This window comes from Strongylocentrotus purpuratus, unplaced genomic scaffold (assembly GCF_000002235.5).
Source record: "Strongylocentrotus purpuratus isolate Spur 01 unplaced genomic scaffold, Spur_5.0 spur5_contig_824, whole genome shotgun sequence".
In the NCBI taxonomy this organism is placed as follows: Eukaryota; Metazoa; Echinodermata; class Echinoidea; order Camarodonta; family Strongylocentrotidae; genus Strongylocentrotus; species Strongylocentrotus purpuratus.
In genome coordinates, this window is record NW_022145529.1 from 50,888 (window position 1) to 65,817 (window position 14,930).

Genomic DNA, 14,930 nt, shown 5'->3' on the forward strand with positions numbered 1-14,930 from the left:
ATCATACATAATTACTTGTGTAGTATCCCACTTTCAATTGTTTATTTAAAAGGTTAATTACCTAAAACTTGTGATAAAAATTACATCAATTAAAATTCCTTTTAATATCAGATAATACTTTTTGTGATCAAAAAATCAAAAAGCCTAGTTTTCTACTTTCAAATTTTGAGTAAAAATATTTGTAATACGAGTTACTACTTGCATGGCATCGACCCCTATTTACTTACTTACTGCCCATTATACCTCCTGGCACATAGGGTAGCAACAAACGTCTTCCACTCCTTCCGATACTGGGCCAGTCTTTGGATGGTTCTCCCCTTCCACAGTTCTTCTCCAAGTGTTTTAAGGACCTCCCCTCCTTCTATCGCCTTCTAGTGTCCAGTTGGGGCTGTTCGTGTGATGTCATCTATGTCCTTTTTCATTACATGTCCGATCCATCTCCACCTTCTGCTCATGATGATGTTCTCCATGCTGCCTTGATGGCATTGGGCATACAGTGCTTCTTTTGAAATGGTGTTCGGCCAGAAAATGCGACATATTCTTCTCAGGCTCTTTGTGTGGAAGACCGACAGCTTATTGAGGTCGTATTTTGTCATTCTCCAACATTCAGAGCCGTACCGAAGAGTGGAAAAGACACAGCTCTGGTACAACTTTAACTTGGTCTTGATGCTGTACTGCTGTGATCTCCATATATTGTTGAGTATTCTGAATGCATTTCTGGCTTTATCAAAACGGTTCTTAATATCTTTGCCTGCGCGTCCGTCGTGCCTGGCAGTGCTGCCCAGGTAAGTAAACTCCTCAGTTATAGGTAGGTCTTCCCCGTTTGCTTGTATTGGTAAAGGGTTCGAGATTTTCAGAGTCATCACCTCTGTTTTCATTTGGCTGATCTTCAAGCCAATTTTCTGGGCAAAATCACTGAGTCTGGATGTTTTTTCTTGCATATGCTGGTGGGTGTGTGAAAGTAGAACGAGATCATCTGCAAAGTCGAGGTCCTCAAATAAAAAAAAGGTCCATATAATATGCCTCTTTTGGGTTTTCAGTTTCCTGCCTCATTACCCAGTCTATGGCGATATTGAAGAGCAGTGCTGACATGACACATCCTATCTCCAGTCTTCACTTGGAATTTATGGTTACTTTTTCCTACTATTCATGTGAAAATTACAAGAACTAGTTGCACTGGTATCCCATATTTGCGTAGTATTCTCCAAAGGCTGTTTCGGTGGATGCTATCCATTGCTTTTTCAAAGTCAACAAAACTAATATAAAGTTTCCTCTGCCATTCTGTACATTGCTCCATGGTATTACGTAGTGCAAATATCTGGTCAGTGCACCTTTTCCCTTCTGAAAACCTGCTTGTTTCCTTCTGAGATTTTGGTCAACAGCATCTATGATACGGGTAATAATTATCTTTGCCAACATTTTACTTGGTATTGACAATAGTGTGATGCATAATGTAAGCATAATTAATTTTTCGTTTTTGCCCAGTAAATGTGTAAATTGCGCAGATCGACATTTTCGGTCAGTAGTTGGGGGGGGGGGGGGGGGTGGTAGTGCACTCATATATTTTGTTTATATTTTGTTTAAGTCCAAAGGGGGTTCCGAGTCCGTCGCCCCACCCCCTCCGTGGATCCGCGCCTGACTGCATCGACTCCTACCGTCACATTATTGCTTATTTTTTTGTTGTTGCAAAGGTTATAGCATGGATGCCACGTATTACCTCCAATTATGATTGGCTAGTCTACTACTATCTCTACATCAGATATCCGTATAGACATTCCCCAAAATAATGACGCAAAGTCCACATGCATTCGCTTATCATACAGTTATCATGATAATTGGTGTTTGATCCGAACACTTGTTATTATGTTTCAATCTTTGGACATCATTAACCTCGTAAATCCACACCGTGGAAATAAATCAATAAGTAGATAATGCAGAAAACATAATTATCCTCTCTGACTGGAATGTTTTTACACGAAATTACATTGTAATTCTTGATAAAATAAAAATCAAAGTGCGTGACCAATCTGTAATACAGTTACACCTTGTATGTTTGTCTTTGCGGTTGTTTGTATAGGGATTTAATTTATTGTCAAGATAATTATTTAACCAGGATGTGTATGCTTGCGCAATCTTTTTGAAGATATACTGGCGCGCACGTCCGTAAAGCGACGAATTGAGTACGGTAGACAGTGAGAACATTCCAGGCTGTGAACTAGTGAGTGGACAGAACGTGTAAAGGGAGAAACCAGGTGGCTGAGCAACAAGACAATCATAGAAAGACAGACGACGATCAGCAGAGCACAGACGAAAGGAGAAGACGAAGGAGAAGAAGAAGAAGAAGAAGAAGAAGAAGAAGAAGAAGAAGAAAGACGCTATATTTTGAAGATAACTGCAAAAGATAGGCCTATTGGACGGATTCTAAAATATTGACAGACTTGTAACTCTCTGCGATGATTTGGAAAGTTGCTATTTTCTTCTGCGTGGCTATCATCTTCGATGTACCTCAGAAATCAGAGGCAGATCAAAGTAAGATCATACAATTATTTATATCCAACTTTCCGAAATAATATTGTTTGTAAATTATTAAGGCTTGTGTTCTTGTCTTTTGAAGGCTAACAACATTCATTTTTGTCCATCAAACAAATTTCACCCCCATCTCTATTTTTTCTTCTCCTCTCTCTCTCTCTCTGTCTTTTTTAAAAACCACATTAGTAATATAGGTTTTCCCGGCCAATTTCGTCAAAGCAGCGATCAATTTCACTAACGTGCATTCATGTTCGAGCAAATTCTCTCCCCTCGTTACTTCCCTGTTTCATTTTTAAACTTTTTGCATTCAATTTCGTTTCGAGTCACCGAATTTTCGAAACAACCACATTCAAATTAACGTTTGGTTTAGTCAATTTGGAAATGCGCAAGCGGCATTCAATTTCGCCAAAGTTGAGTGGGAGGACAATTCTTTGTCGAATTGCGGTTTCATTTTCGTCTATGGGCAACCTCTTTCAATCACGAAATTGAATGCTCGAATACATACCACCGTCTGTCCGGCGCGAATTTGAATGCTCTTTGCACGCTTTTCTAAATTGAATGCTCGTTTTGCACTTCTCCGTGACAAGAGTATGAAATCGCATGCTACTAAATCAAATTGAAAGACGCAATTAGCTTTTTAAATGTTGATCTACATAGTCATTCAATTTCGCACGAACTTGAATGAACGTAACGTTAATTCGGATGCTAAGTTTACGAAGTTGGGCGGGAAAACCTATAATAATCATTATCAGATAAGTCATACCAACGGGCTCGTTGGTATGGTTGAGGCAGCACATTACCACCAACGACCAATAGTTGACCATATTATGGAGTCGGTGTGAAGTGTGTATCAGGACAATTACCCCCTGGGCAATCACCCCCCCCCCCGAGGACAATTACCCCCCGGAAAATTACCCCCGGGAAAATTAACTCCCGAGGAAAACTACCCCCCAAGGACAACTACCCCCGATGAAAATTACCCCCCGAGGACAACTACCCCTAGGACAATTACCCCCAGAGGACAACTAACCCCGAGGACAACTACCCCCGAGGACAACTACCCCGAGGACAATTACCCCCGAGGACAACTACCCCCGAGGAAATCTACCCTCTAGGACAATTACCCCCCCCCCCCCCACCCCAGGAGTACCCCCCAAATGACAATGACCCCTGAGGAATTTGTAACACTGTGACGTATAATGCCAGAAAATTACATGAACTTTTATTTTCTTAGTTGTTTATGAAGTTCATTTCAGTCTTTTCAAATTATTCAAATCGATGAGAGGGGGGGGGGGGGGGGGCTTGCCCAATTTCCCCGTAGTTTTGCCACAGAATAAAGAACAGAAATTACATTTCTTAGAAATTTAACAATACATTGCGCGCAGATGAGTACGCGTTACAGCGTCTCTCACCAACAATTGGCACAACAAATAAATTAGGACGTCAGATTTCATGTATGCATCCTCTGTAACATTTTTAATCAACTGATCGTGTATTTGTCTTTGTATGTTTATTGGGCCCTTATCCATGATCCAAAATTAAGGTTTTCTTCACGTTATCTATACATATCTCTGTTGACATGCTGGAGAATAATATGTTTTCTTGTACGATAAATTATTTTGAAACAGAAATCGCCTTCAAGTTATATTTACGGTGCCATGTTAAAATAAAAAAAATAGCCGCCCTCTGTTAACTCATCTTATTTGATTTTATAACTCCAGCTCAGCGTTTTTCAACCAAGGTGCCGCAAGAGAATGTTAATTCCATTTGGAAACGTAAATTTTGTGATGTATGTAATGACATGAGAAAATAACATGCTAAAGATAATATAGTGTTTTTCTTCCTTGCTCGCTGACAATATTTTGACAGCAAGGCACCCAAATATATATTATATCTTTTTTTTCTCGAGATAACATTGTTACCACACTCATTACCTTTAAAAACATGATAAATAAGGGTAACGAGAGGCCCGAATATCCCCATATTCGTGTATCAAGGTCAAGACCGAATATCTCGCTTTTTATTCATGTACATTTGGCGGCAAGGTTCCCGCATACAAACATTTATCTACATTTGCCACTCTCCACTCGGGTTTTAAATGGGTACCCGGTAGGATGCGAAAATTAGTGTGGTTGCAAAATGTGCATACATTGTGTGCGAGTAAGCATGAATACGATGACCGGGGTAATAATATATCTCTGTAAAGCGCATTGAGAGGGCCTGCCGTCCTGAAATGCGCTATATAAGGACGAATTATTTTTATTATTATTATTTAAATCGTTTCTAGTGTGTTGATTACAAACTAATTTTTAACAAGTTTCAAAATGTCTTTTCCTTTTTTTTAATATTCTCAAATGTGCCCATACGTATGTACATATCACTGGACGGGTTCCAGAGTCTGAGTCCAACAGGGGTAGCTGTCCTCGGGGGTAATTGTCCTCGGGGGGGGGGTATAGTCGTCCCCGGGGAAGGTAATTCTCCGGGGAGGGGGTAATTGTATCGGGGGGGGGGGTAATTTTCCTCGGGGGTAGTTTTTCTTGGGAATAGTTGTCTTCGCTCGGAGGTAATTGTCCTCGGTGGGGGGGGGGGGGGGGTAGTTGTCCTCGGAGGTAATTGTCCTCGGGGGGTAATTGTCCTTGGGGGGTAGTTACCCTCGGGGGTTAATTTTCTGGGGGTGATTGTGATTGTCCTAGAACCCAAGTCGCAATGTGGGGGAATTGTGGTGTAAACGTGGCTCGATATTCTGTCGCAATAAACAGATGTTCCCTTCTATATCTCTTTCAACAAGCATCACGTCTATTGATTATTAATATTCCCATTATCGATTCCAAAGTAAAATAGACATAGTTGTCATAACAACCAAACAATACATCCTAAGTCAACATTGTTATCTGTCCCCTTTGCGATAACTTCTACAAACAGGTTCGCTGAGGGATATCATCAACCGGGGGGGGGGGATCAAGTTTTTGAGACATCGAATGTTTTCAAAGGTTGTTAAGTACCAACGTGTTCAGTATACTTCATTACCCCAAAATCAACCTACTGATAACAAAAATGGCCGCCATTTAAACCAATACTGACGGATTTTTAATATCACTTTTTAATAAAACCTCATTTTACCATTTCATGAGGTGTCAAATGAGAGAAGTAAAACTTCGTACAAGATAATGCCTTATGTTATAGGTTTGGAGATAACATTAACATTATTTTGCCATAACCATATATTTCCCCATGTTCCAAAAATAATAGTCACTAATGCAGAGGCGTCGCCCCGGTGAGAGGAGGGGAGGGGGAACTACTAGGGGTAAAGTGCCCCCATACTTTAGAATAAGCCTCAAGTGCCACTTTTTATTCTAAGAAAAGTGCCTCTTATCCCTATTTTGTAAAAAGCGTCCCTTTCCCTTCCTTATAAATGACCCTTTTTCACCTCTGATAAATGACTTTTTGGGTAAGAGCAATGCCACTTTTTTGTTCTGGGAAATGCTCCTTTTACTTTGACAGTTGTCTCTGTTGCCCGTCTCCCTTCTGATTAGTGGCCATTTTTCCTTTTTACTAAGTGCCCTTAATTAACATTGCACAATAAGTGACTCTTTCAAAGTTTCAAATAATGATAAGTTCCCCTCGTTACTTTTGATATAATTGCCCTTTGGTTTAATTAAAAAAAATACGCCCTATTACTTTGTGTAGTAACAGGAATATTTTCTACAAACAAGTAAAAGGCAGTGGAGCCGGTGACAGAGGCAAAATAACCCACATTTCATGAGAACGAACTGTGCCCGTATTAGAAATATAATCGTGCTCTCTAAAAGGGATCTTCCGACCTATCCTCTTTTAAACCTAATGCTCTTCTGAACTTTATAGAAAGGTCAGAAAATTAAGTGCCCTTCGTTAAATAATGTTCAGGTAAATACATTGCCAGAGCTTTTTAAATAATGAGAGCTGCATTAACAACACCAAATGTCATTTATGTTGAAAGAATGATACACGATTACTGTACGTGTTACGATGAAATGATCTTATCACCCCACATCTCCCCAGAAACAATATATTTTGTCATAACCATCCTAATAACTGGCCCTAATTTAATGCGACTGGGGGCAATCTTTTTCTCAAATGTACCCCCAAAGCCCGCACGCTTCGCTCGCGCACATTTATAAATAAAGTAATGAATTGAAGATTTATATTCATTCTTTCATTGTGCCTCATCAGCATCCGGGTCATCTAAGAAAGAGAACAATATCGGTCGTAATGGCACCTTAAAAATCGTTGAAATTTTATAAATAAATCAATTAAAATAATTAAGTAAATTATTGTTATTACTATCATCATTATTATTATGATTAGTATTGATATTGATGTTAGTATTATAATAATTCGCCCTTATTCTTATCATTTTCAGGTCTGTTTTTCCCATTTGGATTGAATGAAGGGGATGAATTCCTACCCGCCAACGATGACGGTTCCACAGAAGAGCTACCAATTTCCGTCGCCTTTCCTTTCTTCGATCACGACCACACCAGTCTTTTTGTAAGTCCCTCGTAGCTTATCGGAACACAAAACTTAGTTGTACTCGTCCGTTATGTGACATCAAGTTTGTAAACGTTTATCAAACATAGGATGTTATGACATATTTTTTGGAATAAATAAAGTAAATTTGTATTGATCATCTTAACACTATCGATGTTCTATGTACAGAGTGAGTCAGAAAAAAAATGTCCCACTTTTTAAAAGTTGTATAGTTTGAAGTATGAATATTTAATCATGGGTTTCATCATGATATGTCTTGATAGAGTTATCCCCCAGTACATTTAGGTACCATTTTCATTTGAATCTCTGCATGCATGACTGAACATCAGACAATCTTTTCAAGACTGCCAGATCTCATTTGCGCCAAGTTATTGGGTAGAATAAAACAACTTTCTCTATCTGTTTCCCATTTGTTTTCGTGTTTGTACTTTCATTCCCATTCTCTCTGTAATATCACCAGCCCCCCCCCTCTTTTACACTTAATTTTATTACCAATCGCTTACATATAAATGTTGATGCAGGTCAACAATAACGGTGTCATCTCGTTCTTGGCGGGAGTTAGTCAATATACCTCCGTACCGTTTCCACTCGCTGATGGCCGACGACTTTTGACCCCATTCTGGGCTGATATCGACACGCGTAATGGCGGGACTCTATCCTATCGACAGGTCTTACGATTCGCCCAAAACGACGGCATGTTCCTCGAAGCCGATGGAATTATACGAGCATCATTTGTTGAAATGAGAGACTTTATGTCGTCATGGATGTACATCGCGACCTGGGACAGAGTGGCTTTCTTCGGTGCTTCTGATACCTCCATCGTAAGTACACTGTTTTTCAGTTCAGTTTAGTTCAGTTCATTTTATTCAAAACCACACAAAGAATGATATAATCTGTTACATAAAAAAGAGACTGGTAATAGTACATCAATCAACATATTCTAAATTGATTACATCATAAACTGAATGATTTTAGGACCCCTTTAGAAGCTAAGCTTGTGAGCGGGGCCCTATAGATACATACATTTACAGTAAAAAGAATGTTACGTATGATTATACAATGGATGAAAATATTAAGCTACATAATATAGAACATACAAATACTCTATTACATACACACACACACACACGCACACACAAACCCACACACACGTACACACAGGCCTATACACAGCAGGCACACTGACGAGTAGGTCCTTAGTGGTCAAAAAGCATTTCAGAATAAGAAATTACTAAGATGCAAATAAAAATAAATGTCAGTCTTTCAAGTAGGTACGTTTTAGATAACCTTCTAAACCTAGAAAGAGTTGTACTATTTTGTTTATGTCATCTGGGAGACTGTTCCATTCTTTAATGCGAGAGATATGGAAAGAGGTTTTTCGCCGCTTCCCTATTCATTTATCATTTGTCGCCACCTTAACATGGCTTTCAGGAACTGTTTCATGTTAAGGTAATATAATTTACCCAAACAAGTGCCCTGACTACTTTTAATGAGAATATTATCTTTACCACTAACCCCAGCATGCATGCTACGGGGTCTTACAATTACTAGATGACATTCGACCATTTTGAAAGTATAGTGTCGGCCAATTTGCATACACGATAAAGGAATTACATCAGGTATTTGAGCCTAATGCAAACCTCCTAGAAACCATCCAAATGTCACCTTTGAAAATGTGTAAAACACTTTTTGACTAGTAACGCAATTTGGTAAATGAACGTTTATATCAATTTTTTTATTTTTTTTAATTTCAAATTGGTCCGTTCATGTTTTCCACTATTCAAAAGTATTTAAATTTGCGGGTCACTTTCATTCACCCGCTTTACCCGTTTTGTTGTATGGATTTATTCATTAAACAAAACCGTTTCATATTAATGTCATACTATAGGTTTTGATAACATGTTTGTATCATTGTTCAGAGAAATTCCTTTCAAGCTGTGATGGTGACGGATGGTCGCTATTCCTTCGCCATCTTTAATTACGGTGATATCAACTGGACAACGGGAACTGCCAGTGGTGGTGATAGTGGTACTGGTCTTGGTGGAACCCCCGCTCAGGTAAATTATTACATCGTTTGGGTCGAAGCTCCCTCTTCTTATAAAAGTGATACACGCTTATAAATGCGGTAACGAGCTCATGTATTGCAGTAGCCCCTCCCATTTATTTACATCATCCAGTCACACCGCCAAACCGACTCCAAGCCGATCGAGTTCAGAATGTCCAATTCTCAACCATTCGGTGTAATGTAATTTTTGGTAGGGTCTGTTGTCATTTTGGTGTTGGTCATTTCGGTTGAGACTGTAATACTATAGTCTTAATTTCGGACGATCTTTTGGTTCAGTGCCTTATGGTTCCATTGTAGTGACTTGGACTTAGAAGAATTTTGCATTGGTAAATATTTCATTCGATTGTCGCTCATTTCTTTAGTGACACCTGTTACATTATTAGAGTGCCACACATAAATTCTCTGGCAATCACATTCTAAACCTTATTGTACTGGGATGTGCAGTTATTCTGACAAGCACATTTCACACCCAATCGTGTGTAATCGTTAACTCGAACTCCACTTTGTCATAAGGAGGAGTTTCACACAACAAGAGGAAAATGTAAAAGCTACTGTAGATCTCGATCCATAATATGAAAAAGATGCTCGATTCGTCTGGTATATTTCCATCTAGCTTAACGTCAAAAATATATCAATCAAGTATCGCATCAACTAATAAATCGGCAAAAGAACTCTCAAGACTTTTACTCTTTAAAAAAAACATCAACACTGGACAAAGCAATAAGACATGGAATGAGACGAATAAAGAAATTACTTAATCCCGTCTCAAGTTACATGTGTTCAGACTTATTGCTTCAAAGGTCACATGTTTGCCTCCTAGGTTGGATTCAACGCTGGTGACGGAGTGACCTCTTATAGTGTCCCTGGATCTCAGACAGCGGTCGTCGTCGATATCGAAACGACATCGAACATCGGTGTACCCGGAAGATGGGTGTTTAGAACGGACAACTCAAACATTGAAGGACTAGAATGTACCACCTCTGGTATGTAAACAATTACTATTCTCGCACTTGTTGTTGCAACCATCAGCATCATCATCATCAGCATTTTCCCTCCAAAAAGAGGTTACCGACTTTCGGGTCATGATGGCACTCCTTCTCTCCTCTTCTTCTTGTCTCGAGCAAACTTCCTCTGTGGACCAACCGTACTGCTTTCTGTCTTCATCATTTCTTTCCAAGAAATCTTCGGTCTTCCTTCTCCTCTCATGCCATCTACTTCCAGATCCCACACTCTTTTCACAGGCTCCTCGTCCTCTTCTCTCAACTCATGACCCATGCATCTCAATCCACTCTTCTGTACCCCTTCTACCACATTTTCTCCCTGACTCAACCATTCTATGAACTCAATTGTGTCCTTTTTATCGGACGGCTTCACACCAGACCTCAATACATTGTTAAGAGTTAGATATGACTCACGTGTTTCTTTTCATAAAAAACATTTCCTATTCCCTTTGATATATTCTGTGTATTCTGTGATACTTCTGCTTCGTCAATTTTTTTTAAATTTTGAATAATCAGGATCTGTTAACGTATCATAAAATGGGTCCAAATAAACCACTTTCCTTCGGTCAATTAGAATGTACCGAAAATATTTTTTTCATCCATCTTTTCATTAATAATTCACAACCTGGTGCATAGACGAATGAATTTGTGTAGGAGAACGTGCGTGCGTGAGTGAGTGTGTGTGGCTTTCCGGCGTGAACTTCTTTAAGGCATTGCGAGAGAGAGCCTACATGTAAATACCGAAGTGCGTAATATTAATATGCCACGCCCTTGTTTATTCCACTTTGTTTACCACAGGTTTGTTTTCGTTCTAACAGGTGCAATTTCCCTGTTCCCATTGGTCGGTTCAATGCTTGGTGGAACTCAGGTTCTTATCAACGGACCATGCTTCAATTCAACCAACCTGATTATCTGTGACTTCGACGGAATCGAGACTTCTGGAAGGCTTCTGGAAGACGAGATCGCCCTGTGCGTTTCGCCGACTTTCTATAAAGTTGGACGGATTCCCCTGCGCGTGTCTCTAGACGATGGAGTCACGTTCGATTTTACAGGATTTTTCACAATTAGTACGCTCATATAAACATCGTCTTTCATTTAAAGCTATAACCATCTACACATTATTCAGATTGAGATTATTTTATTGTAAGCATGTAGATAATAAAAAGAAGGGCTACAGCATAGACATACAGTGCTTTGATTGGAGGTTGGGAGTAGAGAGTGACTTGAGCAGAAGCATGACAGATAAATAGGTTGCTTCGTTATCATGTTTATGTAACTGGGCATCGTTCACGAAAATGTCGGAAGTCCAAGTTCGCCGACATCCCATTGAAACGCGGGTTTATTGTAATATACACTGTTGACGCTTTAGAAGGATGTCGACGAACTCGTATTTCTGACAATTTTGTGAAAAAATGCCCAGATTATCTAAACGATGAACTTTTCTTTTTGCCCACTAGTCAGTGTCGAGGACGTTCCTGACAATGTATTTTCCTCGGTAACGGAAAGCCGCCAAAGAGAGTCCAACTTCGAGATCACATGGAACACAGATGCCCTCGAAAGCGTGGACGAGGTTGATATCGTTGTCTACGGCTACCAAGAAGACAATGACGTGGAGTTTAGTGGACCTCTGATCATAGTGGCACAACGTATTAACTACCATCTCGGTCACTACAGCGTTTCAGGGTTACCTGCCATTGAGATCCATTTCGACGTCGGTGTTATTGGCGTCCTGGAATCTGGAGGTCAAGCGGAGGAGTAAGAATGAAAGCAAATGTGTGATATTGCACCTAAAATGTAGTCTGAGTTCATCTATCGTTCTTGATAATTAATATAAATAATTAAATATTCATAGATTCTTTTGAGTCCGACGAACTATTATCCCAGAGGTGATCTTGGGGCTGATCACGAGGGAAGATTGTATAGTACCTTACATGCCTGAGATCACTTAGGCGATGATAGTTTCCACATTAGTAAAAGAAGGCGGTAATTCGCCTTGTATCCCACATAGGCAATACTGGTACGTCCAGTATAATTTGACCTATCCAAATTTATTTTAATAATTTTCCCACAATTTTCTGCTTGCACCTTGATGAGCATAAGCGCTTCGCATTGAACTACGTCACATGGCTGATTGAACCGGTATGTCTAGATCCATGACATCAGCTCAGTATTAAAAGAACTTTACATACATGTAAACAATAGTTTTTACCATCATGCCAAGAATATGCCATGCATATATTGACATGTTACCTTATGTAGACCAATGGTGTTGATGTGTTCTTGGTATATGCCATTTGAGGAATGTTTAAATGTATTTCCTTAGTTCCCTATTCTTTATTTTCTTATTTTATTTTAGTTCTACACATGCTGCCCTCTGGAGCAAGGTCCATGTTCTACAGTGGCACAACGGCGATGACGTAACATTTTGGTGCAATGATTGGATTGGAAAAGAAATTCGGTCTGATCTTTCCTTTCTGTCCGTCACACACCCGTGCCCATGTACACTTGAGCAGGCCCAGATCGACATAGGGAGATTTAGTCCGCATCCGCTGTGTGATATTGACATCTTGTCGCCTAGCAACTGCATCCATAAACCTGGGGCGATACACTGTGTACGAGCAGACACACCGAGGTATTTTATTTTAAACACTAATTTGGAAGAGCTAGCTTCTACAAACTCTATTGTAAATTTAGGAAACCCACACGCTAATCCATATCACATTTGAGGTCCGCGTACCAGCGACCAGTCATTTAACCTCTAGTTTAAGAGGTAGCCATGAAGATAAAATGCTTTGCTCAAGGTTATAAGTGTTCAAGGATGCCAATAAGATAATCGATATTGACATTATTTAACTTTTTAAATACGGCAATTTTTACAATTTTCACTTTAAAATATTAATTTGTTCTTACAAAATACAATAGGACGTGTCTGGAAGCTTCGAAGATGGATGTCTTTTGGAAAAAATAAATGTCAACTTTTGCTTTGTTTTTTTCAGCTCACTAGGAGGGGGACAAGAGTGCTGCTATGGTTTTGATGGAATGATCATCAATGTCTTTGATAGTCTGGGAGGGGGCTACAGTCATCGATACCACCATGGTGGCGTCACCCCATATGGAGAACCTAAGAAGGTACGATTCTTTTCGTATGAATATGTATTTAGTGTGACTCTGTTTTAAACAGATGGAAGAAGAGAGGGGGAGTGGTATGCACAGTAAAGTATAGAGCAAGTCTACCACACACACCATTCCTTCGGATGAACACATACACTCACACACATATTTTTAAGTTCTGCTTGGACTTCGAGGAAATACGCAAAAATAGAACAATTAGTGACCCTCCGTGCAAAAAGAAATTGGTTTAGAAAATTTCAACCCTGGGATTTTATCGGGTAATGATTTGATTTGAGAGAGAGAGAGAAAGAGAGAAAGGGAGAGACAAAAAGTAAGCACTGGGAAATGAATGGAAATTACCAAGATGATTTGTTTTTCTTAGAGCTTCATTTGATCATCTGCACTACCGTATATCCAAGAAGTTCTTGGTATATCGAACCTAACGACTCCACACACATCGATACGTACATACATACATATACATCGAAACAAATTACCTCAACAAAAGCTTTAATAAATCTCGTGGAAAAAAATACAATGCGAAAGGAGATGAAAGAATAATGGTTGCGTAACATAAAATCAAAGGCTTTCCACCGTTTTGGATTTTTTGCAAAATTTACTGGCTTAAAGCTATGGTCACAACCCAAAAAAGTAGCCTGCTCGGCGACCGGGCGGCTAATTTTTTTTTTCCCAAACAGGTTTGCCTATGCTAATGTTTCCGGTCATCTGATTGGCTGATATGTTACGTCATTGGCAATGACGTAACCGTTCATCTTCATCAACTTCGGGTGGCGCTGTACAGCGCTGCTGTGGTCTTCACGAGAGCACGTCATGCAACTCTTTCACTTGTCATTTGTGTTGCACCTTTCATTCCTTGTCCAGACACTTTCTTGATATCACCAGTCCAAAATATTGCTGGACTGCCTCTACCCCGTTTTCCAGCAGAGACCGAGCAGGCTACAGATCGGTCGGTCGCCGGTCTGAGTTTTTTTTAAATGCATAATTGAAAGCTTGAAAATATGGAGGTGAGTAAAAATAATCAAGATAAATGCAGAGGCGAACTATCATAAGCAAGGAAGCTTGAGTCGATAGCAGCCGGGAAGGGGGGGGGGGGGTACATGGCGCTGTTTTAGGAGAATGTAGGGGAATAGAGAGTCGCATATAAAGATTTTGTTCAGAAAGTATCTGAATAAAAAGTGGAAAGAAATTAATAAAAGAAAAAAGAAGAAAAATGTGCAAGTGTGTGCAAGTGGATGTGTGCAGGTGAAGTAAGTGTTCGATTCGTAGTGTTAATGAACTGGTCATCTAAAATTAATTTAAATAAACAATCAAAACCTCTGAGAACGGAAATGAGAGAATGGCTTATTATTTCAAAGAGAAAATTGTCTCAAAGGATTACTTGCAAAAGAATATATCGACGAGAAAATCGACCTTTCTCATTTCCAACGAAAGAGAAAGTCAACAGCACTTGAAGGAGCGATTTTGAGAATTTTTTTGTCAATTATAATTTAACATCTCTTTTGTTTCTTTTCACGCTTTACTCGTTCGTTATTCTGTGAAAGTTATGAATAATATCATATGAGTTCAATCAAATATTCAGGTTCCGTATCTGTCGCACTTCCTCGTCGACATCTTGCCGTGGACATACTGCTGTACTTACGGTGGACCACAGAATTCCGAGTGCAATATCTTTGGAT

At 39.5% G+C, this 14,930-nt stretch overlaps 1 protein-coding gene across 1 annotated transcript; it reads left to right on the plus strand.

Moving 5' to 3' along the window:
- Window positions 1-2,453: 2,453 nt before the first annotated feature.
- On the plus strand, window positions 2,454-14,217 carry LOC115922747 (protein mesh-like). Its single transcript, XM_030982284.1, has 10 exons — window positions 2,454-2,529; window positions 6,929-7,056; window positions 7,578-7,877; window positions 8,976-9,113; window positions 9,942-10,104; window positions 10,941-11,189; window positions 11,580-11,877; window positions 12,479-12,754; window positions 13,119-13,251; window positions 14,137-14,217. The coding sequence occupies exons 1-10, from the start codon at window positions 2,454-2,456 to the stop codon at window positions 14,215-14,217; spliced, it is 1,842 nt and encodes a 613-aa protein (XP_030838144.1).
- Window positions 14,218-14,930: the final 713 nt, after the last annotated feature.